Source organism: Hyaena hyaena, unplaced genomic scaffold (genome assembly GCF_003009895.1).
Source record: "Hyaena hyaena isolate Hyena2069 unplaced genomic scaffold, ASM300989v1 scaffold_401, whole genome shotgun sequence".
In the NCBI taxonomy this organism is placed as follows: Eukaryota; Metazoa; Chordata; class Mammalia; order Carnivora; family Hyaenidae; genus Hyaena; species Hyaena hyaena.
The window spans coordinates 95,398-121,130 of record NW_024081030.1 but is presented as its reverse complement, the minus strand read 5'-3'; the positions used below and the strand labels follow the sequence as shown (position 1 = coordinate 121,130).

The window sequence follows — 25,733 nt, the reverse complement described above, 5'->3', positions numbered from 1 at the left end:
GATGAAAGAAGAAAATAAGAAAATTTGAATCGTGTATGGAACTGAAAAGCATGGGCACTGAGGACGGGGAGAGGGGGAGAGGTCACTGATACATTCCTATTAATTGTTGCCATGTAGGAAAGGCCAATTTTTAAAGATAAGACAAAAATCCTAAGTTTTATAGAAAATCTCCCAATGTATAAACGATTGCCAAAATACCCACAAATAAAAACACCAAAGCCTACATAGTCTAAACTAAATATCACTATTGCCATATCTCTATTCCTACTTCTTTGCCCAAGTTAGGTTTCTCCCTGGAGAAGGGGATCCTGCCTATTTATTTCACCCAATGAAGATGCATTGTGGAGTTTTCTCGGAGAGTCAGCAGATAGGATATGTCTTCTGGGCAGGATGCCAGGGCTCTGCTCTTTGGTGAGAAATAGCCCTCCAATTTCTTGCTATTCCCTGGAAACATTTATAAATGAGTCACTGGAATCCTCAATTTACAGTCTTACGCATCCCAGGTGACTCAGACTGTAGTTTAAATAATTGTGCACCCAAATTAAAAGGCACTTAGATGGTTGTGTTAATAATTGCTGCGTTGGTGGCAGCCGTGACTGTATAAGAATTAGTGTGGGTGTTTGGATCTAGAAGAAATCTTTACAGCAAAGTGGGCCAGGGAGTCCTGTCATCTCACTCCAAACTTTGAGTATAGGGAGGTGGCCTGGAAGAGGTTGGCTGTCTCGAGTGGTCCCAAAACTTAGAGGATGTGGCAGTCATTGGAAAAGAGCAATTGTAGAATTCTTAACTCCTGGGTGACTCTGTGGCTCTGCCCTGGGTGATTAGATCAAGACTCTGAGTTGCTTTGTTGGTCACACCTGGGCTGAGGGACACAGTGCTGCCCAGGGACAGACCTTGCCCCTCTGGCAGGACTGAAACCCAACTCTGCAGGGACATCACCGGGAAAAAGTCAAAGAGGCCCAGGGTCAAGAGGCAGCCTGGGACACAGAAGGAATGGGTACTGGGATCAGGCAGACCTGGACTTGACTCTAGGCCATGACAATACCAATAATCTCATTTCCATGACTTTGGGAAAATGGCTTAATATTGGAATCCTTAACTCTTCAGCTATAAAATTGCGATAGAAAATTGGGTGGTTGGGAGGACGGAATGACTGCATGAAGTCAGAAATATACAGCAGTGCCTTGCACAGAGTAATCTCAGTAAATGGGAGTCTTGCTGCTACTCATAGTTTCCTTGAGCCTTGGCTTCTACATCTGCAAACAGAGGCGGCAATTTTCTGCCGTGAGGGTGCTCAGAATGTAGGGGGGCAGAGCGGGGCACATTGCAGGTGGCTCAAGTCATACTGTTTTCCTTCCCTTTTTAGGTAGGGGCCAGGACTGCATTCACTCAAAGGGCCAAGGGGTGCCAGCTTCAATTTTAGAACCTGGATGTACAGATTCTTTGTTTGGAAGCCAGAATTAGGGATCAGGATTCAATGTAGCTCAGCCCTTCCTCCCAAACGTTCTCCCCTGAGGGTATTTTCCTGATGGGTGGTTTGTCTTCCTGTGTTTTCATAGGTGTGTTATCAGTAGGAGAGGACCTGGACCCAGGAAGCACCTTGACTGATGGTCAAGTTGGAGCTGAGGGTCAGAAGTTAGATCCACCAGGATGTGTGGCTAGTGCCACTGTGCCCTTTCACACATCGTCCTGAGGCAGGAGTCTCTTCTGGGCCAGGTAGAGCCCATGGGGGGAATGTGTGAAACAGTGGAGGGTAATGGGGCCTGGGGAAGAGTCTCTCCTCTTTAAAGACCCATCAGACTCATCAGGAGGATGAGTTATGGTCAAGTCTGGGTTATGGCCACTAGGATCAGAAAGACAGAGCCTGGCATTCAGGGGCTTGGTGTAAGACTTTTCCACAGCCATGTGGCCCTTATTCTGGGATCCAAAGAAGCCCTGAAGCTCTGCTGATGGCAGCTGGAAAGGTGGAGTCCTTATGTTTTTAACTTCAGCTCCTTTCTTAAGGCAAATTCAGGAGCAGTCTAACGTACATTGCTGGAGACACAATGCTGGACTACCAGCTCTTTTCTGCCTCAGGGCCATTGTACATGCTGCTGTCTTTGGCCTAGAATATGTTCTTCCCCGGGTATTCTCCTGATTGCCCCATTTTCCCCTTACAGTCTCAGCTCTCACATCCTTTAGGAAGACTTTCCTTATGCACCCCCTTGGGCCTCTGGTTCTTCTCGGTCTTAGCACTTGTTTATTTTCTCCCTCGCGTTAGAATTTGTAATAATTTTATTAATTTCTTTTAAAAGCTTATTTTCTCTCACCCACTACTAGGATGTAAACCTAGCAGGGGCAAAGACCTGCTCCGTGTTGTTCACCAGACCATCCCAAGACACCAGAAGTGCCTGACACATAGTGTTCACACCGTAAATACTTGCTGGGAAACAGAGTAAATGCAGGTCATACACCAGGATTCAAATCCCAGCTCTGCCACTTACACAGACAGATAAATTTCCTTCTTCAGGAATTACTCTCCTCATCTGTAAAATGGGTGTCTCTTAACACCTGCCCAGACTTTCTCCCAGAGCAATTGTAGGAATCAAAGGAGGTAACTGGTATGAAGGCACTTGGCAGTGAGGCTGCTTTCTCCCTCTTCACTATCCAGAACTGTGCCAAGAGGCGTCATCTGGGGAAGTCTTCCTGCTGGCTTCTGCGGCCCTTGCCAACATCACCTTCTTTGACACGATGGCCTGCGAGATGCTTCTGCAGCTGAACGCCATCCGTGTCCTCCTGGAAGCTTGCAGCGACAAGCAGAGAGTGGACACACCTTACACCCGGGATCAGGTGAGAGGCTCGGGGGGGGGGGGGGGGGGGGGGGGGGGGCGGGGAGGATCAGGCACAGGGCCTGTAGCCATGAAGACAGAGGTTAGGAGGCCAGGGCGAAGATTATGGGGGAGAGGGAGACAATGTGCCTGGCCGCACACAGTCAGTCCTGTTAGTCACATTCTAGGCAAAGGACAATGTTCTCAACATACCTCATTGCCCTTGGAGCATCTTCATGAGTCGCTTCTCCATCCCGACCGCTGCAGGGCCTTCCTCTGTCCCCACCCACAGTGGTGTGTCCCAGAAGTCAGAGACACCGTGGGAAGGTCCCTGGACCTCCTCTAAAATTCTCTGTCCCAGACTTACCGCTGCCTGTCTGTCACTGTACCCTGCAGAGAGTTTCTTCCCTTCTCTGCCTCCATAAAAGCAGGGCTGGGAGCTGAGCCTTGATTCAGAGCCTCAGCTCCCCTATCAGTCTTGATGTTTTTGTAGATTTGGGCTCCACATACAGTTTTGTTTGGAGAAAAGGGGTTTCATTGCTACCTGTGTTTGAAAACATTGAATGAAGGGGTTTTTCAGAGCCTTGAGCTCTGAGATTATAGAATTCCATCCTGTCCCTCCTCTACCAGACTCAGCCTCCCTTTTCCCTACGAAGGGGCGGGGGTGGTGGATCAGGTGGATTTTAGGCCTCTATAAATTCCACGAGGTGCCTGAGCTCTAAGTTAGATGATGCTCCTGTCGCCAACCCAGATCATCCCTGCCTGCCTCTTAGCTGCAGTCTCTGTTTCTCCTATTCCTGGTCCAACTTCTACCCCAGAAACTTCTGGAAAGCCTTCCCTGATGGCTCTCTAGAATTGCCTCCTTTTCCTACAGGCCATGTCTCACAATGGAGTGTTGACTTTTCCCTAGTGACATTTATTCCTTTCCAGTTATTTCATGTAGTTTATTCCTTCGATGGGAAAAAATAGAAGCTTCTTTGCTATATTATAATCATGTAACTTTGGGCAATTCACACTGAGCCTCACTTTACTCATCTGTGTATGGGGTTGAATACTATATACTTCACTAAGTTGAAATAAGAATGAAATTAAACTAATTTCAATTCCTAATTAATTTTAAATTATTTGTTAATTAGTTATTAATCATTTAATTAATTTATTTAAATTAAATTAAACTAATGAATGCAAACTCCTGGTAGAGTCCCTGGTACTTAGAAACTCAAATAAATGGAAGCAAGTGTCAGTATTATTATTATTGGCCTTGAATGTGTGGCACACAGTCCTGAATGGGGAACCTCCGGATGGGAGTTTCCTTACCTCTAAAATGGGCATGGTCTCTTCCAGCTCAGGCATCCTGAAGCTCTATGTGCAGAGACCCCTTTTTTATTATGAGGAGTGACTGGCTCCCCTCCTAGAATCTCGCTGATTCCTCAGAAGGAAGGAGGGGCCCAGGGTGGGGAGAGACCATGGACAAGCTCCATGCAGGTGGCAATTCTTTCTGAATCTGGAGTCCCGAGTTTTCCTGCCATACTCCATTCCCCCTACCCCCACCTCATCACCCCATTCCTCCCTCCCTCTCCCTGGTCCTACCTCCCCCTCCTCCCCCCCTCCCCCTGAGTCTGGGCTAGGCACGAACCATCTCCCCCCACACCCCATCCTCAGGACAGCTTCACCTTCTGCCCACCTTCTGTCGTGACTCAGAGCAACCACTTAGCGAGTGAAAGCGCACCCATTAAAGAAACAAATGGCTCTTTCCAGTGGCAGGGGGAGGATTAAAGCGATCAGAGAGCTCTCTGTAATGAAGACAACGAAGATGAATTAGGCTCTGAAGTGCTCACCGCCCCCTGAAACACTTAGGAAATTAAATGCCTGTGAGGCTTCCGGTAATGCATCTGCCAATGACGCCAGTGCTGTGCAGAGCCTCTGGGTCTTGGATCTATATTTTGTCCACCTCCACATGAACATCTAAGTGAGAACCCCTCTGTCACCCCAGCAAGCTGAATTCCCTTAATTTGTCTAACAAGAGCCTTGATGGCCATACCTGTCTCGCACCCACCATTGAGGGTGTGGATAGCAGTGAGGGCAACCTTGGATCTGTGCTCTTTCATCCCCGCCTGCTAATCTAGGGGTGCTGGATGTGACTATGCATCTAGAACTCCCTGCCTCACCAGACAGCTGTGTGGCCGGAGTTTTCATTCCCAGGAAGTAATTTTTAGGGCGCATGCTGCCCAGGGAATCCAGCTACAGCCATGGCCTGGGGTGTGAGAAAGGGGCTGCCTCATCTCTGCCCTGCCCTTAAGGCAGTGAGACCTAGGGTGACAGAGACTCAGTCATCTTGTCTAGGCCACCACAGAAACTTTCACGGAGCATGACTTTTTATGGCCTTCAAAACTGAATTGCTTTCATAGAGGTGGAGGGTCCTGGTAAATACTCCCCATGAAGACACATTGTCTGCTGGGTGTTTTAGAATGTCCAGATTTTGTAGTATGCCTAAAAACTCACCATAAATATAATCATCAGGAGTCCATTATCAGAAATGCCAGTCACTAGGGATTACAATTTTGACTCACATCGCAAAAGCCCTGTGTATGTAAAAGCCTTTTGTATACCTATGTGACACGTATGACGTATTGGAAACAACACAGGCTTTGGGTTCATTGAGACCTGAGTTCAAGTCCTGGCTCTGCCATTTCCTAGCTGTGTGACCTTAGACAAATCACTTAACCTCTCTGAACCACAAGTTTCCTCATTTGTGTAATGGGGATCATCTATTTCCTCCCTCTCCATGTCAGTATGATGACTAGATGGCATAATGCTCATAAAATAGTTAGAATGAAAGTAGATACTCAGTGATGAATGTGGCGGGGGTGTGTGATAGAACCAGGAACTGGGATGGGTCTGAGGCAGGGAATGCCAGCTTTGGGGAAGGATGGCAGGGCCGACAATGGAGGTAATGTGGTAGTGGTAAGTGTAGTGTGGTGTGAGTCAGTGCATGTGTTGTTCCAGTCTGTGTGTGGGTATATGCAAGTTGCGTGTGTGTATGTGGTGTGCGTATGGGGGGTGGGGGGGGGATGTTGATACAGACTGTAAGCCACTTAAAGGATATGTTTATTTGTATCTGGATATATATGAATGAATATATACCTATCTGGAGAGGCTGGGAGGAAACCAACACCCAGTCCCGATCTGCCCCAGCAGCCCCTCCTACAGAACCTAGGGAACACTAAACACAGAGCACCTGGTTTGGGATTTACGTGTTCTCTGATCCTGCGAGGCACACACCCCAGCTCGATGCAACCCCCAGGGACAGTCCCCTGACCTAGTTCACCAGCAGCTTGAGACCTATAGCTAAGGCAGTTTTATGGCCTTTGGTGGCTGTCTCTCCTGAGTGCAAATCCCAGCCCTCCTGTCTTGCATCTTTGGGAGCGAGGAGGGCAGGCCAGGCCTCAAAGATCCGAGTGCCCGAGAGTGGGAGCAGTGTGCTTGTCCCAGGATGAGGCAGGCACCCTCGTGGGTCCCTGCTTGCCCAGCTCTCATTCACCCAGGCCCCTGACCACACCTGTCACGTGGAGCAAGAGGCTTAGTAGGGAGAAGAGAAGCAGAGGGCTGCACCTTCCCTTGGACTGTGTGGCCTCCCTGGGCAAAAAGACCACGTCCTTCCCCTCTCAGAACCCTTCGTTCTTCAACTAATGTCCTTGTCTTGACTCTTTCTGCTCTTTGGTAGAAAAAACGATATGGAGGGAAGATGTGAGGACAGGGAGATGCACCGGGCTCCCCCTAGAGGCTGAAAGGGATTTTGCTGGCTGGTCTTGGCTGCTCTTGACATTGTTGCTATAGCTTTTAGAGAGTTAACACAGTGATGGTAGACCTCTGAATATTCCACCCAGCAATTAAAGAGTAATTCTAATTACAGTCATATGAAATGTTGGCCTTTTTGTCCTAATTACCGCACAGCAGAAAAGCAATCATAAGTTTTCATTAAATGCATCTTAGATTTTCTGTGTTGTAAGTTTTATCACATGAGTGCACCTGCTTCTTTGCAGGATAACCCTCACTTGATTTTTTATAATGTATGGTCCTTATGGTTTACAGGAGAGAAAATGCTAGTTTATGATATACAAAATAAAAGGGACAGAGCTAGAGTCAGAGTGTGATCACAGGCAGACATTGCTGAGGGTGTGGGACAAGCCTGGCCCATGCCTTGGGATCAGTTTCAGACAAGGGTTCGAGGAGCATCTGCCCTGGGCCAGCACAGAGTAAACCTTTTTCTCTCCCTGTGTGTGTGCTGACATAAAAAGGCTTTGCCAACTTCTTATTACATGGGGCATTTCTTCTTGAGTCAATGACACGGGAGGTCCCCAGCTATTCTGGCCAATTTGCTATTCATCTCAGTTTTCCTAAGGTGGTCAGTCTCTGGGAGGCCAAAGGAAAAATGATTTCAAAATGCCAGAATGGTAATGAGCACAGGGGTTGTTTCTGGCTTCCTGCTGGCAAGGGCTCCTTCTGCTCTGGGATCTGCCTCCCTTCAGGAATGATCCCCCCATTAACAGCACATTTGCCAGTAGTTGGTATTGCGTTGGTTACTACTCCTCGACATAATCTTTCCAGATCTGGATATTTTCATACTCTGTTTCCCAGAGGAAAGTTATACTCATTTTATGTAACATATGTTCTGGGTGCTTGACGAAACATTAAGTCACTTAATGCTCCCAACATTCTTATGACTTATCTAGGGGCGCCTGGGTGGCTCAGTCAGGTGAACATCCGACTTTGGCTCAGGTTATGATCTCATGGTTCATGGGTTTGAGCCCCGCATTGGGCTCTGTACTGACAGTTCAGGGCCTGGATTCTGCTTCAGATTCTGTATCTCTCTCTCTCTCTCTCTCTCTCTGTCCCTCTCCTGCTCGTGCTCTGTCTCTGTCTCTCTCTCAAAAGTAAATATTAAAAAAATTAACATTCTTATGAATTATCTTATATATGCATCTCCTGTTGTAAGCCAAATAGTGACACCCCCCCCTTCAAAGCTGTCCACATCTTAATCCCCGAAACCTGTGAACATTCTACCTTACATGGCTTAAGGGACTTTGCAGATTTGATTAAAGTTAAGGATCTTGATGTAGGAATATTACCCTGGATTACTGATGTGGGTAACCTAATGTAACCACAAGGGTTCTTATACAATGAGGCAGGAGGATCAGAGCCAGAAAATGAGCTATGACTAAGGAAGCAGAGGTCAGAGTGGCTTACCGAGAGCCAAATAATGGGAGTAGCATCTAGAAGCTGGAAAAGGCAAGGACGTAGATTCTGCCCGAGAGCCTCGAGAAGGAATGCAGCCCTGTAGGCACCTTGGTTTTAGCTCCATGAGACCCATTTTGGGCTTCTGAGCTCCAGAATTGCCAGGTAAAATTGTGTCATTTTAAGCCACTAGGTCTGGTAATTTGTTATAGCAACAATAGGAAACTAATATACCTTCATCAGCCAAGGAAAGGTTAAATAACTGATAGCCAAGATCATTTGGAAGATAAATGACAGAGCCAGTATTTGGAACAAAGGTGAACATATCCACTGTGTTGCACTGCCTCTCCCCTAGGGCCTCCCTTGAGGCCGATAGCCTCTGTATTCACCAAATAACTGCAGAGGGAATAGTGTCCTTTCACTCAGGAGGAGTAGAAATTAATTGAAAATCATCAGACAGTATTGAATTAGCCTGGGCCAGGGGAAAACTGCCCTGGTTCTTGCATTCTTTTTCCCCGACAGCATCGTTATCATGTATCTGGCAAGGTAAACCAGTTGTCCCTAAAATCCCATCCCTGGGCTTGACTTCAAGGAGAGATCTTGATCCCCCCCTTCCTCAACATCATGGCGCATAGAAGGCTGATTCAGAAGGGGAACTCAAAGCAGGGAATAATTGGCATTTATTCAAATTGTGCTTAATTGAATACTTCATCTGAACCTCAGAAAACCACATGGGGTACAGGCTCTGCAAAGAGGAAGTAATTTTCATTAACAGGATCTAAATTAGTCTGACACAAAGAACTTACCTATGCCTGAGACACAGTTAATGATTTCCATGCAATGAACCTAATGCTGCAGGCAAAGATTTCCTTTTCCTTTTTCCTTTTGCCCTTCCTTCCTTCCTCCCTCCCTTCCCTTTTGTTTTTGTTTTTGTTTTGTTTTTTAATGTTTATTTATTTCTAGGAGACAGAGAGAGAGACAGCGTGAGCAGGGGAGGGTCAGAGAGAGAGGGAGTCACAGACTGAAACAGGCTCCAGGCTCTGAGCTGGCAGTCAGCACAGAGCCCGACGCGGGGCTCGAACCCACGAACCGCGAGATCATGACCTAAGCGAAAGTCGGACGCTTAACCGACTAAGCCACCCAGGCGCCCCATCCTCCCTTCCCTTTTGGATCTGTATGTCCAGGAAGCATCTTTATTCATCTCCCTGGCTGGTAACGGTTGGCATGTAGTGGCTTTGTGTGGTGGGACAGAGGTTGTGTCCCCTGCTACTGGTGAAGCCAGGTGAACTGCAGTCTGACACGGACTTGGCCTTATGTGTCCTTCCTCATAAGACGTTATGCTTCTTGGGAAACCTGCCATTTGTTTTTTCATTTTTGAGAGAGAGAGTGTGTGAGTGGGGAGGGACAGAGAGAGAGGGAGACACAGAATCCGAAGCCGGCTTCAGGCTCTGAGCTGTCAGCACAAAGCCCGACGTGGGGCTCAAACCCACAAACCGTGAGATCATGACCTGAGCCGAAGTCGGATGCTTAACTGACTGAGCCACCAAAGCACCCCAACTTGCTATTTTTTTTAAACACATCTTCAACCCACATTTTCCTTCTAACTCCCTCCCCGTAGTCCACACACTCAATCTTAAAAGGGGAGGAAAAAGAGCTTCTCAGGATTAGCCCTCCCTCACTCCCTTCATAAAACATCTGCTGGGGCAGAGTTGCCTTTGAGCTAAAGCTCCTGGGGTAGAGTCTCCAGTCCCTTCCTTGGCAGCCCATCCCAGACGTGGCTCCCCGGCCAAGCCCCTGAGCAGGTCAGAGCCACCAGGGCCTGACACACGGGGATCTGCCACAGCACCTAAGAACACATGTCCCTTTTCAACATGTGTTTAAGTGGGGATGGGGGTAGATAGAATTTCTATTAATATGGCAGACTTTTCCCTTTCTGTTTCAAAGAAGAGATTTATTATATGCATTGATTATGTAGAATAATATGCCAACATTGCATGAATTAAAATCTAGATAATACTCTTTCTTGTTAAACGTCACATTACTACGCATTATCCAGTTCCAGAATTTAAGCTGCCTGAACTGTCCTCAGTAAACTGTCAGCTGCTGTCTCAGAGATGGGGGCACAGCCTTCAGTTACAATGTGCCACAAGCTTTGAAGAATCCTTTTGAAACAGAGAGAGAGAACTGCACTAGTGAGAAGTGTTTTCCATTTTATTTTATTATTTATTTTAATTACCACTCGAGAGTGCTCTTTGCTTCTGTGGAAGTGGGTGCATTTCATTTTGCCATTTACATCAGGAGCAGTGTCTTGGGTGGTATCTGAGTTAATAGATCATTGAAACACATCTTCCAGTGGTGTTTTGGCACCTTACAGTCTGAGATCTGTAAGCAGTCCCATGAGGGTCCATTCCTTAATCCAGTTTTTTGCAGTGACTTCTCTCTACAACATTGACTCTGCCAAGGAATCAGGGTGGGGTGGGCTATCGGCGGCCCAGCCCATGCTGTTGTAACCAAGGCTCACTCTCTCCACCTGGTGACAGCATCTCTTTACTACAGTCAGAACTCTCCAGGGATGACCAACAGGCAAGGTTTATAGAAGACAGATTTATAAAGCCAGCTGAGCAAGAACTTTCTTACCAGATTCCATACAATACCTGACATTTAGGGTGTAATGCTGCCCTTTGATCTTACTCATGCCCTCTAACTTGACCTTTATGTACATTGATTTCAGATTAAAAGTAGGTGGGGTTCACTATCAGAACGAGACACTAAGATGAGCCAAAAACTCAATTCAGGGGAGAGGCTGGCCAGGAGTCTGGCAGTTCTATCTGCATTTCAGGATCTGGGGCTAGAGGTACCCTGAAGAAAGGTGATGGGGCCCCCATCTTTACTCAGGTGACACTGTTTTCTCCAGTGGGGTCCTAGGGCCCTTGGTGGGGGCATCTCAGGGCCACATGCTGGTGGATGAGTGGGGGAAACCAATCACTGGGGAAATACATCTGGGAGGCAGGAGCCCATGAGGACGGAAGATAATAGCATGGAAGGATGGGTCATGTGGATGGTGAATAATCACAGGCTAAAGGAAACTGTGTAGCTCAGCTGTCTGTAGAGAACCCCGCTTGGCTAGGGTATGCCCATTTTCTCAGATTCTCAACTCTCTTTTCCAGATTGTGACCATCTTGGCAAACATGTCTGTCCTGGAGCAGTGTGCCTCCGACATCATTCAGGAGAATGGTATGTCTTTCTGGCAGTGTGCACGTTGCATGGGTTATGTGGCTATACAGGACCATGTGCCTTTGTGTTATGTGAAGGCCTGTGTGTATAAGTATGTACATGTGTGCAGGTGTGTCTCCACAATTACATGAGCATGTGTGTGTGTGTACAGCCAATCTGTAATGTTTGCTTGCTTTTGATGGACTTTAATTCTAGTGGGAGACAGGCAGTGAACAAGAAGATAGAGAATATTGCATGATGATAGTGGCATGCAGAAAATACAGCATCAGGGAAGGGGGTAAAGTAGACCCAAGGTGAGGGGTTCACAGTTGCTAATTAAACTAGGTGGTGAAGAGAAGACAGCTATTTCATTATGATCCAAAAACTAAAAATCTATTCCTGCCAGGGGATGCAAAGAGCTTCCTTAAGTTCAAGTTCAAGTTTCGACTTTTAAGTCATTCCTATCACGTTGGATTTGGCCTGACTTAGCTGAAGTGGCTGAGGAGGGTGGGGATGGGAGAGCAGGTCAGAGCAAGCCTGACCCCCGGACCCCTCATCTGAGAGCATCACTACCCCACCTATTCCCCCCACCCCCCCAACCTGGTGCAGAGGCGGGTCACAAAGTCCAGGTGAGGTGGGCCAGGTTTCGTTGACCAGGAAGCGGACCTGCATAGTCTGGGCGGGTCTGCTGCCTTGCAGCTGGGAGCAAAGAGTGGTGAGGGCTTCCTGTGACTGGGAAATAAGGGAGCAATTAGCAACCGGTTGGAAACCAGAGACGCTAATGAGGACGAGTGAGCTGAGAGCCTGGGGCCAGCTGTTTCTGCTCTTGTTAAACTGCCTTCTCCCAGGTTGCCCCGCTGTTTGAACAAACACACACATTCCCCATCCCCCATCACCCTATTAGTAATTGAAAGACATCATTTTGTGTTAATTTTATGTGATTGAGCTAATAATAAAAAACTTTACTGAGCCAGCCGAGGCTGAGAGGCTGAGGCATATCACTCATGGCCTGCTCCTTCTGCACTCAGAGCCTCCTTAAGTTCAAGTGGTCAGCAGCAGCGGGTCTCCAGAGGCCTGTGGGTTTGGGATTGGAAGATGTGGCCTCTATAGAGGGTTTTATGGTTTACAAAGGGCTACTGGCTGGCTCATTCAGACAGCAGTTAGAGACCTACATGCCTGGCACTGTGCTGAGCAAATGAACACAGAGATAAAGACATCTCTGACTTTGTCCGGGGAGGAGAGCCCAACTCGGCAAAAGTGATAACATGAAAAGATGTGAAATCGATGAATAAATAATGCAGCAGAGGGAGGATGGTGTAGTGGTTGAGACTGTGAAAACTGGAGACACCGGGTTTGAATCCTGGCCCTGTAACTTACTAGCTGTATGACCTCTGCATTTCCTTCTGCAAAATGGAAGTGTACCTACCTCATAGGATAACATGAAGATTAATATTAAAGCTTGTCAGAAGAGTATCTGACACAGAATGGGCTCTGCGCTAAGTGCATCTGCTCTTTCGATGCAGATCAGTCTCAACGGAGCTCAGCTGAAGAGCATTTGATGAGGAGACAGTGTACAAAGTGGGGCAGAGCTGGAGGGATCAGCAGTGCTGGTGACCCAGCCAGGGCCCCCTGGAGCTGAGTGAGACCCTGGGTTGGACTGAGCAAGCACTGTTGTGAGGACTGGACTTTGAAAGGCAGTCCTCTTACCAGGGTGCATGAGACTCTCACGTGCCTTGCCCTGAAGCCTGGTGATTTTGTCTCTGTTCTGCCCTGAACTGTGTGTGAGTGTTGGTGGGGGGGGGGGCTGCATGAAGGAGGCCATATTGGCAAGTCAGACACCCTGACCGCTGTCATCTCTACACCAGGAAGCAGGCCAGGGCAGCCCAAGCCCTTGCCTATCAGTCCACTGACAGCAGTATCCCTCTTTGGCCTCTCCCTCGGGGGCTGGGGCTGAGCTGGAGAGAATGTTCGGGAGGGAACATGGTGTTGAGGGCTGGTCTCTGAAGTTGTAGCCCCCAACTCTTAGGCAACTGTTCTGGCATTGAGCCTGGCCAGAACTTAGGGAACACAGTCTGGATTTTCCTAGGCAGCCCCAATGTCATAGCATCCTGTCTTTTTCTAGCTAAGACTTACAGAGTATGTATTTAAAGGAAACTTGGGTTTTATACATTTGTAAGATTTTCATGTAAATACCTTCATATCCATTCATTTGATATTTATTCAACAATGATTTGAGCAAAGCACTATTCTAGATACTTTAGATGTTTCCATGCAGGAAATGGGTACACATCCTTACCCCCTGGAGCTTACCTGAAATTATATGAGAAACTGTTTGATTCTTTGTCAGGTTCCCGGTGTGAAGTGGGTGGTGGGGAAATGGCTTCTTTGTTGGAACCTTAACCAGGAGTTAGTAAAATTTCCTAAGCTTGTGGCTCTTCCCAAATTTGTCATTTTGGTGTCTCCTCTTACGTGCCCACGGACCATAACATACAAACGTCAGGACATTCATGATCACGACCTTGTCTTAGGAACATTGTGGGCATAGGGAGCCTGAAGACTATGTTCCATTCAGTGGTCTGGGAGAGAATTTGGAAGAGAAGCACCTTGCACTAAGGTTAGAGTGTGTGGTGGCAGAGGTATTAGGGGCGAAAGGTAGGCCTTCTGGGTCCCTTGAGCCTGTAAGAAGGAGAAATGGGTCACTTACAAAGCTCACCAGGTAGGGAAATGGCCCCTCCTTAGGACTGAAATAGTCTCAGGGCCACACCTAAGTAACTTATAGCCCCTATGCATTGAGATCCAGGAGAGTTAGAAATTACATCTGGTTCAAGTAAGATTAAGAGAGGCATGTGGCTGAGGTCCTCGACTGGAACCAACTTCTGTGTGAACTTGGGAAATTACTTTCTCTCTCCAGACCTCAGGTGCTCTTCTGTGAATGGAGGGGAAGGAAGGGTAGTGCTAGATCTTTAAAGACCCCCTGGATCCACAGTCTAAGGCAGAGGTTACAAATAGATGCCTATGGACCCAGACAAGTAATATAAATGGATGATGTAGGCTCAGCAGGGACTGGACCAATCTCATGTAAAGTAGCAAGCTTATAATAAGCTTCAGCAAATTGTTGTCATGCAGAAATATGGACCCAATGTCAGGTCAGGAGGTAAGTTTTTGGAAGCTGACAATCTGGATTTTTATGGAAATCTCCCAATTTTCCTAAAAGCAAAATTAAAAACAAAATTAAGACACTCTGTGGAGCAATAAAACAAAGCAAAATACATCTGTGGGCCATGTCTGGTTTGAGTTCTAAGCTGGCATATGCCACTGGGTGCAGGGAAGGGGCTGTGACATGGGGCAGTAAGGAAACACCTCCCGTAGAAGATGGACTTTTACTACAACCTGCAGGATGGGAATTAGTTAGATGGAGCATGCGAGGGAAAAGGACATGCCATGCAGAAGAATTAGGTGACAAAGCCATGGAAATGGGAGTGAATGCGGGTTTGGGTTCGTGGGACAATCAGAAGATAGATCTGGTTTCAGGAGAGGGTGGTAAGGCTTCTCAGCTGACCAAGTCCAGGCCTAAGTCTCTCAATCTAACTCCCCACCCTCCTCTAGTGCTTGATCTATTGCTTATCCAGCCTATATTTGGGTCACCCCCCACGGGGGACTTATCACCTCCGGACCGATCTCAGATACAGCTGCACCAGAGGTGAAGGAGTGAGGAAGAATAATCAGGTCACCTGAGCTTCTGATACCAGCCCCTCCAACTACTAACTCTGGGACCCTGGAAAAGAGACTTCATTTCTCTCTGGGCCTCAGAGTGAATTACATTAGTACCTAGTTCATGAGTCTATTGGGAGACTATTAGGGAATCATGCATTTATTGGACATTTAGTGCAGCATCACAGGTGTAATAAAAGCTCAGAAATAGCATTTAAAAAAGCAAAAGGGACCTCGCGGTGTTCGTTCTAAGCATAGTGACTCAGTACATGGCATCAGATATCTTCAGGGCAGATGGAGTAGAAATGGCCTTGTCCAGCTTCCTTCCTGTGGTTGTGACCCCCTAAGTCTTAAGCTTTTGCAGCCATCCATGTCGCTGGGCCCGGGGGCGGAAAGCACCTTGCTGGGGCAGGCACCAACTGTTCATTATCTCCCACCCAGGGGTCCAGCTTATCATGGGCATGCTGTCCGAGAAGCCAAGGTCTGGAACCCCTGCCGAGGTGGCGGCTTGTGAGCGAGTCCAGCAGAAGGCTGCCGTGACCCTGGCCCGTCTCAGCCGAGACCCAGCTGTGGCACGGGAAGCCGTGCGGCTGAGCTGTAAGTGCTGGCCGTGGCAAGGGTGGGGAGGCGGGCTTGGGGATGGCGGCACCCCTGATTTCATGGTGGCAGCGACAGATGGCTCAGAGCAAAGGTGGGGCTGAGGTGAGCTGTGCTCTCACTCTCGGGGTGCCAGAAAATGCTGTGACAGGGGCCCAGGGTGTAGCCCCTCATCTAGCTTGTAAGCTGGGGCTGAAGCTAGAGAGGAGAGGGGCCTAGAGAGGCTAACATTGGATAAAAAAGCGATTCGCATGCAGACTTCCTGCTAAGGACCCTATTCTTTCATTCTCTTGTTCCTTTCCTCATTCATCCACTCATTCAGTTACTCACTTCCTCATTTGTTTATTTACCTGCTCATTCATCTGTTCACTCATTAATTCATCCTTTAGTTCATTTATTAACTCATTCATTACTTGATTTATTCACTGTTAATTCATTCATTCATTGAATTATTCATTCAATTAGTCACATTTCCCCAACTCATATTCTCAGAGTACTTACTCTGTGTTAGACTCTGTTCCGAGCGCTAGGTATATCCCATTGACTATAACATCGTCCTGACCACAGGGGTTTATGACCTGGCAGGGTGGCAGATATGGAAAGAAAAAGGTGCACTTGAATACCATAAAGCAAAGTTCAAAGCATGTCCATGGCACGTTTGGCCCACAGCGGAGGTAGCTCACATTTACCTGGGTGGGTCGAAGAATGTTTTAGCAAGAGGTGAGTCTTCAGCTGTGGTTTGAAGCATTATTCCAATGTGATGGTTGAGAAAGGGTGCTCCAGGCAGAGGCATGAGATAAGCCATGGTACTGTCACCCGTCCTGCTGATGCCAAGCAAATGGCAAGAGGTGGCCCTGGGTTCTGGCTCGAGAAAGACTTTGTAGAAGATGAACCTACAGAATGTGTCTGTACACCTTTTATTAACACCTTTTAAGGTGTTAAAAAAAAGTTAGCTTTTTGTTTTGTTTTTGTTTTTCAGAGTTTGTCAATTTGCATTGAAATACAATTTACATTGAAAAGCAAAGATGTTTATTTTCTTTTCCTCTGTAAGGAACTAGGAACCATCAGCCTTCTCAATCTGTAGTTTTCTGTAATTTAAGCCACATTATAATTTCCTACTGAAATAGGCAATTGGGGAAAAAACGGTATTGGGAAGTCCCACTAATAATGATGTAAACACGAAATATAGTTCTGGAAAAATCAGAAGTACTTACATAGGAAGTTACATTCTGTTGCGGTTTTACTAAGCTCAGGGTCTATGGCTGGCCCTGACCAGGGTCTGTTTACACCCAAGGGGACAGAAGGTCTCCACCACAAGCTCCTCCAGGTAGATTCAGCTCCCTTTCCCTGGCCAGTTGGTGAGCTGGTGGGGTCCTGGCTGCCTCCACAGTGCCCCATGCAGAGGGCCATGTGAGGGAAGGGAGGCACCTCTGGGTCCGGCCTGGCCAGGCCCTTCCGCATCCTGGGCATGACATTCCTGTGTGTCTCACGCAGGTATGTCCCGGCTCATCGAGCTCTGCAGATCACCCTCTGAGAGGAACAGCAGTGATGCCGTGCTTGTGGCCTGCCTGGTGAGTTCCTTGTATTCCCCTACTCCCTCCCTGGGCTTTGGGGTTGCAGACCAGGGGCCAGGAGAAGCGGCGATACCTTGGTTGGCCTGAGTAAGCCATGAGACGTCTCTGCAGCCAACTTTTCTCTTTAAAATGGTGCTAACAGTGTTTCACTTCATTCATAAAGCTGTGAAGAAAATTATATGAAGTCATATATGTGAAAGATGGGGACTTGGGGAACCCCCACCTATGCTTTTAGTAACCGTAAACCTTTGAGTTTCTGAGGAGTCTTAACAGCAGATGAAGACCAGCGTGGCTGGTGGACAGAAGGCTAGGTGGTGTCGGTAATGCCATGGTGTGCACTTGAATGGGAACTAGGGGATGGGTGTCTCCTGCCTGTTCCAAAGGGGACGTTGAGGAAAGCCCTCGTTGCTCTCGGACAGAGCCCCTTTGCTCTCCCAGCTTTCTAGCTCCCCTGACCTTTGTGGAGTAGAACTGATGGTGGTGGTAGAACAGGACAGAGAGAGCTATTCACCAGGGTCTTCATCCTGAACCCAGCAAGGGCGTCTCAGGAGGTCCTCACCCAACGGCTCCTTGCTGCTTGTGTCCACCATGAAAGAATGAACCGTACCGGATGGGAATGCGTGCTTTGTCTCTGCATTCCTCCCTGCTGGGGCTCCGCTGAATCCCAAAGCAGAGCTCTTCCAGTTGGGAGCACGGAGGAGCAGGGGAGCCGTTGTATAAACAGGCTGTTGGACTCTCAGAAGGGAGTGCCAGATTCTTGGTCGGTCCTCAAAGAACATTCGCAAGGGGAAAGTAATGGATCTGAAGGCCCTTCAAGATGTTTCACAGAAAACCCCCTCCTCTCCCCATCATTTTTTGGACTAAGCTCTTCTCTTTTCTGGGAGCTCCTGATGGGCATCATATGGTCATAGAGACAGCAGGGCATTACAGTCAGACACACCTGTCTTGGTTTTGCCATTAATGAGCTGTGTGACATTAGGTGGGTCATTAAGTGCTTCTAAACCTTATTCAGTAAATATTTACCAAGTGATTCTATGTGCCATGCATGCTTCTAAGCCATGAAGATTCAGCTGTGGGGCAAAATAAGGACAAACATCTCTGCTCTCATGCGGCTTTGATTCTGGTACAGGCAGAACACCCTTAACATTTTTGTGCCTTTGGCAATCTGGCAAAGCTTCTGTTTCCCTCCTAAGAATAATGTTTTAAATGCATATCCCAAAATATGTAGAATTAAGAAGAAAACTAATTCTATTAAAATAATTATTAGAGTATTTATATACATGGTATATTAATATATGTACTTTTAATCAACACATTAAATAAGAGCAGTAGGTGTAATGAGTATTGTAACCTTGACTAGCAATGAGCATAAATGATATCTGAAGGTACCTCCAACAAGTGTAGTGGGATATAAAAGGATGTGTGATTTTTACTGGTCCACCAGTCATAGGAATTGCTGAGACTTCGTGGTGGGTTGCTGCATTCATAACTGAAGGAGAAGTTAATAAGCATAATGATGTAATTTTTTCCTCCAAGTTCACAGGCCTTCTTAATTCTGTCTGACTTAGTGAGTCAAGTGGAGACGGTTAATGCCAGGCAAACACAGTCATTGGTCCCAACTACCATTATCTGCACACTCGGGCAGCCCACAGGTGCCCAGCACTACAAGGCCCTGAGGCAATGGTGGGAAGCCATAAAGCTCCATTCATATATGTGGGCTTGTCACAATTCCTTTTCTATTTTTGTTATTCGTTTGAAGTAAAACACACAGAAGGGCTTGGCTACCATCACCCATCACTTGCAGGACTTTCTAGTGGAAAAGGGATTACATTTCTCCCCGAGGATGGGTCGTTGGATGCTGAAGAGAGCCCCTCCCTCCCTAACCCACCCTCCATGTGGTTGCTGGGCTAATCCTAATTTTACAATCATGACACTGACACGATCAGCCCTTCCGTGATTCTCCACCATCTAGGGCCTACTGTCTGGCTCCAGTACCCCTGGGGGCTACAGGCCCTGATCAGCTTGTCTAGGCCAGAGTGCTGTGAGCCACCATGACATGTGCCATGGCCCTTGCTTGTCCTCAGCAGATGCCCATGCTACAGCTTTGCCAGCAGCCTCTGCAATCTCGGACCCAAATCCCTCTCCTCTATAGAGTGTCCTGGGGGTTGTCTATGGCTCAAAGACAGCATGCACCTGGGCCTGCTGGTCTGGATTTTGTTGTTTTTCTTCAGTAGGAGATAGGTTGTGTTACCTGGTGTTCCAAGGGGAGGCTCTTGGAATTCAAACACAGGCCTAATGCTGAAGATCTTGACTTCTTGGCCAGATCATCTCGTTTCCTGCCACGTTTTCTACCCCATGTCTAAGGGCCCTGGTCTTGCTACCTCGGCTCATGGCAGGTATTTGTATTTCTTTCCCTCTAGTCTGGAACCTTCATAGGGCTGGGCCCCTTTCCCAGGTCTTAGTATCTCCATAGGACATTGGGTTTGTTGACTGTTTCCTGCCTGCCTGAAGGACTGGTAGCTTTTTCACCCCACCCCTGGGCCCCAGAATTGGTGGCTGTTCTTGGTTTGGCTCCCAGAAGGGGCTCCACATTGGAGTGTGGTCCCCTGGCTACTGAGATGAGGGCCACTAGAAGCCTGGCCTGGCAGATGGAGTCAGAGACTACCTCTCCTGCCTTCCCCAAGGCCTTCTTCCTGGCTTCAAAATCTCTCTTCAGGTGGAGGGAGGACATTTCAATTATCGTGTCCCACATCTGGGAAAGTGGCAGTGCAGATTGCCTCTTGCAAACAGAATTGATTTTTCCTTAATGAGACGGCTGTCAGTGGGCTGCTGGGCTTGTTTAATGCTTGGGTGTTTTCAGACTGTCTGGGAATGAGATCCTGGGATGATTGGCTGTTAACCCTCTGAGGGAAGCAGAAGTGCAGAGAAAGGCCTCAGAAGGGCGAAAGTCCTTGAGCCCCAGGACGCTAAGTAGGGGGCGCTCGGGGTTGGTTTGGGTTCCTGTCCTGCAGTCTTTCTGGGAACCCTGGGAAGATGAGGGTGTCTATTTGCCTTGGTGTTTTCTCAGGTCTATTTCTAGCTCATCTCCTCTTTTCCTCTCCCTCTCTCCCTCTTCTCCCTTTTTTCTCTCCTCTCTCATTTTATGTTTTGCTTTTCTCTCCTCTAAAAGCTGTCTCCTTTCTCGGGGTTTTTTCCCCATCTTTCCTTCTTTCTCTTTCTCACCTTCTTTTATCTCCTCAGTCTTCTCCAACTCCTGCCCCCACCTCCCTTTGTGGCCCCTCCTTTGATCCCCATCCCCCACCCCCGGGTGCTCCCTCTTTTTCTTTGTCTCCATTTCTCTCTCTCTCCATTTCCCTCTCGTGCTTGATCTCTTTTCTTTCACCAGTTCATCTCTGTCTCTCTGTTTTGACTCTTCCTTTTTGTTCCATTTCTCTGTTGTCTCTCTTTCTCTGCCTCTCTATTTTCTTCTTCTACCTCATTCTCTCTCCTCGTGAGTCTGTTTTCTCCCCATTTCTTCATCTTTCTTTGTCCCTTCCTCTCTCTTGCTTTATTTTAACCCCTGATGAGGTTACATACATCAGTGGCTCATAGCCTTCTCTCCTGAAGATCTGTGTCCATTTTTATTCCTTTTTTATACTAATGGAGTTTGTTCTCCAGTTGGAGCCAAGAGGAATCAGAAAATGCTATGGAGTTCAGCCTCTTTATTTTTGTTTTAAGTTTATTTATTTATTTTAGGAGAGAGAGAGGCAGAGAGAGACAGAGAGAATAGGAGTAGGGAGGGGCAGAGAGAGAATCGTAAGCAGGCTTTGTGCTGTTAGCCTGGAACCAGTGCAGGACTCGAACCCATGAACTGTGAGATCATGACATGAGCTGAAATCAAGAATCAGATGCTTAACTGACTGAGCCACCCAAGCACCCTTCAACCTCTTTAGTCTTTAGGGGGAACCTGATCAATGAGAGGTGGGACACACGAGTTCGGGACAGACTCCTTTAGTCTACTTATCACTAGGTTCCAGACCCTTCTTACTTGCATAGAGACACATGTCCCTTTTTCTTGACCCAGCTTAGACATGGCAGCACCCGTTTATCCAACAGCCAATGTAAGCCTTCTTCTCTTTTCACCAGCTTGGTGATTTCTCAGCAATAAATGTATATAATAAGCTCTCTGCCTGCCTTGTCCTCAATGTAATAAGCCAGTGTCCTGGACTTGCAGCATCCTGCCTGTGTGTATGAGTATGCGGGTCCTGGAGGGGGATTGCTGTGTGATCTCGGGAAGGCCCCTTTCCCTCACTGAGCCTTTGTCTCCTTATTTTCAAACTAAAGATCATGACACTTACCTTGTAGTATCCTGGATGGATTAAATGAAATACTATGTGTAGATATGCAGTTGGTATTCCATTTATTTATTGATTCATTGATTCATCCATCCATCCATTCATTCATTCATTCATTTAGTTTCTTCTGCCATCCAGATAGTCTCCTCTTTTTGTTTCCCAGGGGAAAGGCACCCTTATGCTCTCACCTTGCTGTGTTCAGGTATAAGAAGAAGGAAGGTATTCATACGTATTGAGCTCTTAGTACACACTACCTCGGCTGACTGGTAAAGAGGTCTAGCTCGGTGCACAAGCTACCTTTACAGTTTCAGGTTGCTCTAGTGATAGAACTCGTATTTTAAAGCACTTCATTTGAGTTTTCTTTTAACAAACATTTATTGAGTCCTGTGCCAAACCTTGTTCTACCTGCTATAGATACAGAGAAAAATAAAAGAGTCTCTATCTTTGAGGAGCTCAGAGTCTAGTATGGGAGACAAACACTTACACGCCAGGTGCAGCCAAAGGTGAGACGGTTGAGGTCAGCCCAGGGGCTGTGGGTGCACAGAGGAAGGAGGGGCTGCCTCTGTTTTAAGGAATCTGGGAAGGTTTCACAGAAGAGATGATGGTGGGCCAGGCCCCGCAGGATCAATGCACCTGCTGGCTAGAAAAGAGTGGAGGAGGGTAGAAGGACTTTGTGTCATGGTGAAGAGCTGAGCAAGGGCACACAGACATAAAACAGGATAGTGCACTCAGGGAAGAGTGAAATGCCCCGTGTAGGGGGGACTGGGCAGTGGTGTACATTCTGCCCCCACTTCTCCTGCTCATCTCCACCTTGGTGTCAGACTCTCCATCTCCTGCAGCTCTATGACCTTCCTTCCTCTCTCTTTTCCCACTTCCCCATCCCATGATGCGTTGTCAGAACTTTGCTAAATTTATGGGTAAATAAATAGCCCGCGCTAGTCTCAGGTTACTCTAGGGACCTGGAAGCAAGGATAATTATATTATAATATATAATATATAATATATAATTATAATATATAATATATAATATAATATATAATAATTAATATAATTATTATAATTAATATAATTATAATATAATAATTATATTAATATAAAATAATAATTCCACTGGTGCTTCTTGTGGTTACAGTCACTAGCATGAACAAATCTTGAACTTCACTATGAACTTCAATCTTCATTATTTTTTAAAAAATGTTTTACTAATTTCTGAGAGAGACAGAGAGAGACAGCACAAGCAGGGGAGGGTCAGAGAGAGAGGGAGATACAGAATCTGAAACAGGCTCCAGGCTCTGAGCTAGCTGTCAGCACAGAGCCCGACGTGGGGCTCGAACCCACGAACCGCGAGATCATGACCTGAGCCGAAGTCGGACGCTCAACCGACTGAGCCACCCAGGCGCCCCCAATCTTCATTATTAAGATCATGAAGGCTTTTAGATGACACCTACCATAATGACCAAGGTACCAATGACATCAGATGACCGAGTGATAAGGTTACTGTAGTGACCAGGTGACCAAAAGGACTATATCACTAAGGTGTCAAGTGATCAAGGTGATGATTAGCTCAAATTGACTGACAAATGAGCCACTTCCCAAAATGTACTTCCCAGGGCTGTTGAAGGAAATACATGCAGCTGAGCAGAGCCTGGTGTGACCTCTGTCATTTCTTCTGTTTCTCCCCAGGCTGCTCTGCGTAGACTGGCTGGGGTCTGCCCCGAAGGCCTCCAAGACTCCGACTTCCAGCAACTGGTCCAGCCCCGGCTTGTGGACTCTTTCTTACTCTGCAGCAACATGGAGGAGAGCTTTGTGTAGGAAGGGTGGGAGAGGAAAGCCGTCCAGCCCTCTTCTCATGCCCTTTCTGAGTACATACCTGTCAGCACACCTGAGTACACATCAGCTCCCTCACCTCCTTATTTATACTTAATTTATTTTTTACATGAAATGGACAGAGGGCTAAATACTCTAATAACATCAGGCAGTCTGTGGTCCTAGGAGTCTTTTTTGTTTTTATTTTTGACTTCTGTGACTTTTCAGTTGCAGATGTTGAAATGCTTAGTGGCTAATATGACAGATTGTCATGGGTGATTTCCCTTTATCTTGCTTTCTCTATTTTCACTATGTAACCTTGCCTCACTTTTCCTCCACTTTGGAACCAGAGTATGTTAACTGCCCAGCAGTCTTTTGGCTTTCTTATTTTTTAAGTTGGCTTACTCCTTTCTAAACAATTTTAAATAAATTTCATAGTTGGACAGAATATACTGGAAGGAAAGTTTTATTCTGTACTAAATGAAATCATGCAAAACCTGTATTTTCAGATTAAATTACATCTTAGACTAAGTTTTTAATTTTAAGTTTTAATTCCTTGTCACAATATCCTTTGCAACTATTAAAACTCCATAGAGAGTTGTATTGTTTCCATCAGTGCCATGAATGGGTCAAGTTCTAAGGGATTTAGTGAGAAGTCAAGAGATTTCCAAAGTCCCCAGAAACTCAGTTTCCTTAGGCTTTTCTGCTCTTGTGTAACTTCCTGGTGAATAGGATTCTCACAGGAAGTGTTATCTTTTCAAACCTTGATATCTTTTCAAAGTATGCTTTAAAGTAGTGGTGTGCTGGAGCTGGCTCCTACCAGCTTGCAGGCGACAGTCGTGAGAATTTTTGCCCAGTTCTGCATTCAGTGGTCTCTCATTTTGGTAGCTTGAAATTGGTAATGGTGGGAGTATTTGTACCACAGAAGTTAGGTGATGTTATAACTCAGAGCTTCTGTGTTTGTTTGTTTGTTTGTTTTGAAAGAGCTGGTTTACCAATCTCATTTCTTGAAAGTATCACAAAAACCTGTAAAGCCTTCTGAAAGCTTTAATATCATCACATTGTGATATGATTTTATGCAATTTAAGAGATATTTTTTGAATTCCTATTACTATTCCAAATGAGTTAACCTAATGTATTATGTCCTGAGCTAAGCATTTCACATGCATGATCTCATTTATTTCTGATAAGAATCACATGAGATGTCACTATATTATTAAATCACTTGTCCAAGATCACTAACAAGTAAGTGGTGCCAGGATCTGAACCCAGAAATACTTATTACCAGAGCCTTTGCCCTGAAATCTTATGCTCTAGAGAATAGTGATGTCAGGGTCCTTCCACCTAAAATGATGATGAAGAGGGGCGCCTGGGTGGCTCAGTCGGTTCAGTGTCCGACTTCGGCTCAGGTCATGATCTCAGTCCGTGGGTTCGAGCCCCATGTCGGGCTCTGTGCTGACAGCTCAGAGCCTGGAGCCTGCTTCTGATCCTGTGTCTCCCTCACTCCCCTGCTCATGCTCTGTCTCTCTCTGTCTCAAAAATAAATAAGCATTAAAAAAAAATTTAAAATGATGATGAAGATAGTGGTAATAATCATAATAATAGCAAACACTTGTACAATATTTACCATGTGCCAAGCACTTTTAAAATATCATTCTATATATCCTTATCAGTATACATTAATATTTATTGTTATATATGATTTCTTCAGTCCTTATGCAACTCTATGAGGTCGGTATTATATCCTTTTTACAGATGAGAAAACAGAGGAAACTCATTTTTTACAGTACCATGGAGCTGTAGTAGCAAGTAAATGGCAGGCCCTAGATTCAAACCAAGACTTCTGAGTGCTTATACCCAGCTTCCACTTTTAGGAATAAGAAGGAATAAGATAAAATTTGTTTTTAATGTTTATTTAGTTTTGAGAGACGGAGAGACAGAGCATGAGCAGGGCAAGGGCAGAGAGAGACGGAGACACAGAATTTGAGGCAGGTCCCAGGCTCTGAGCTGCTGTCAGCACAGACCGTGACTCAGGGCTTGAACTCATGGACTGAGAGATTATGACCTGAGTGGAAGTTGGACGCTAAACTCACTGAGCCACTCAGGTGCCCCAGGAATAAGATATTGATCTATCTCACTGAGTTATGCAAATTACCAAAATGTTGACATCTTTCATCATATGATAACGAATTTTATTAATATTGCTTCTGATGTCGTCATCAGCTTGAAAGCTCAAATTTTATCATTGGCAACAAATACTGTCAGTTGTTTTCCTTGAGGTGACAAGCTCACTTTGTTTTTGTGACAATGTCTGCCAAATACTTCAGTCTCAGTAACCATAGTTTTCCTGTCAATTATTCTCTCAAGCGAAAATAGTCTTCTATGGGAAGTAATGAGTTCCCTTTGCAATTCATACAATCACATGAGTGCTTTTTTCTTGAAACTGACACCCTTCC

General features: G+C 46.4%; 1 protein-coding gene across 2 annotated transcripts in view; it reads left to right on the top strand.

Annotated features, from left to right (window-relative positions):
- Window positions 1-23,672, top strand: part of INSC (INSC spindle orientation adaptor protein) — a 91,455-nt gene extending 67,783 nt beyond the window's left edge. For both annotated transcript variants that reach the window (XM_039251830.1, XM_039251829.1), the window contains 5 exons: window positions 2,651-2,829; window positions 11,210-11,276; window positions 15,408-15,563; window positions 17,058-17,134; window positions 23,155-23,672. In XM_039251830.1, coding sequence (XP_039107761.1) covers window positions 2,651-2,829; window positions 11,210-11,276; window positions 15,408-15,563; window positions 17,058-17,134; window positions 23,155-23,283 — 608 coding nt within the window. In that variant the 3' untranslated portion in view covers window positions 23,284-23,672. The remainder of the gene's footprint in view (window positions 1-2,650; window positions 2,830-11,209; window positions 11,277-15,407; window positions 15,564-17,057; window positions 17,135-23,154) is intronic.
- The last annotated feature ends 2,061 nt before the right edge of the window (window positions 23,673-25,733 follow it).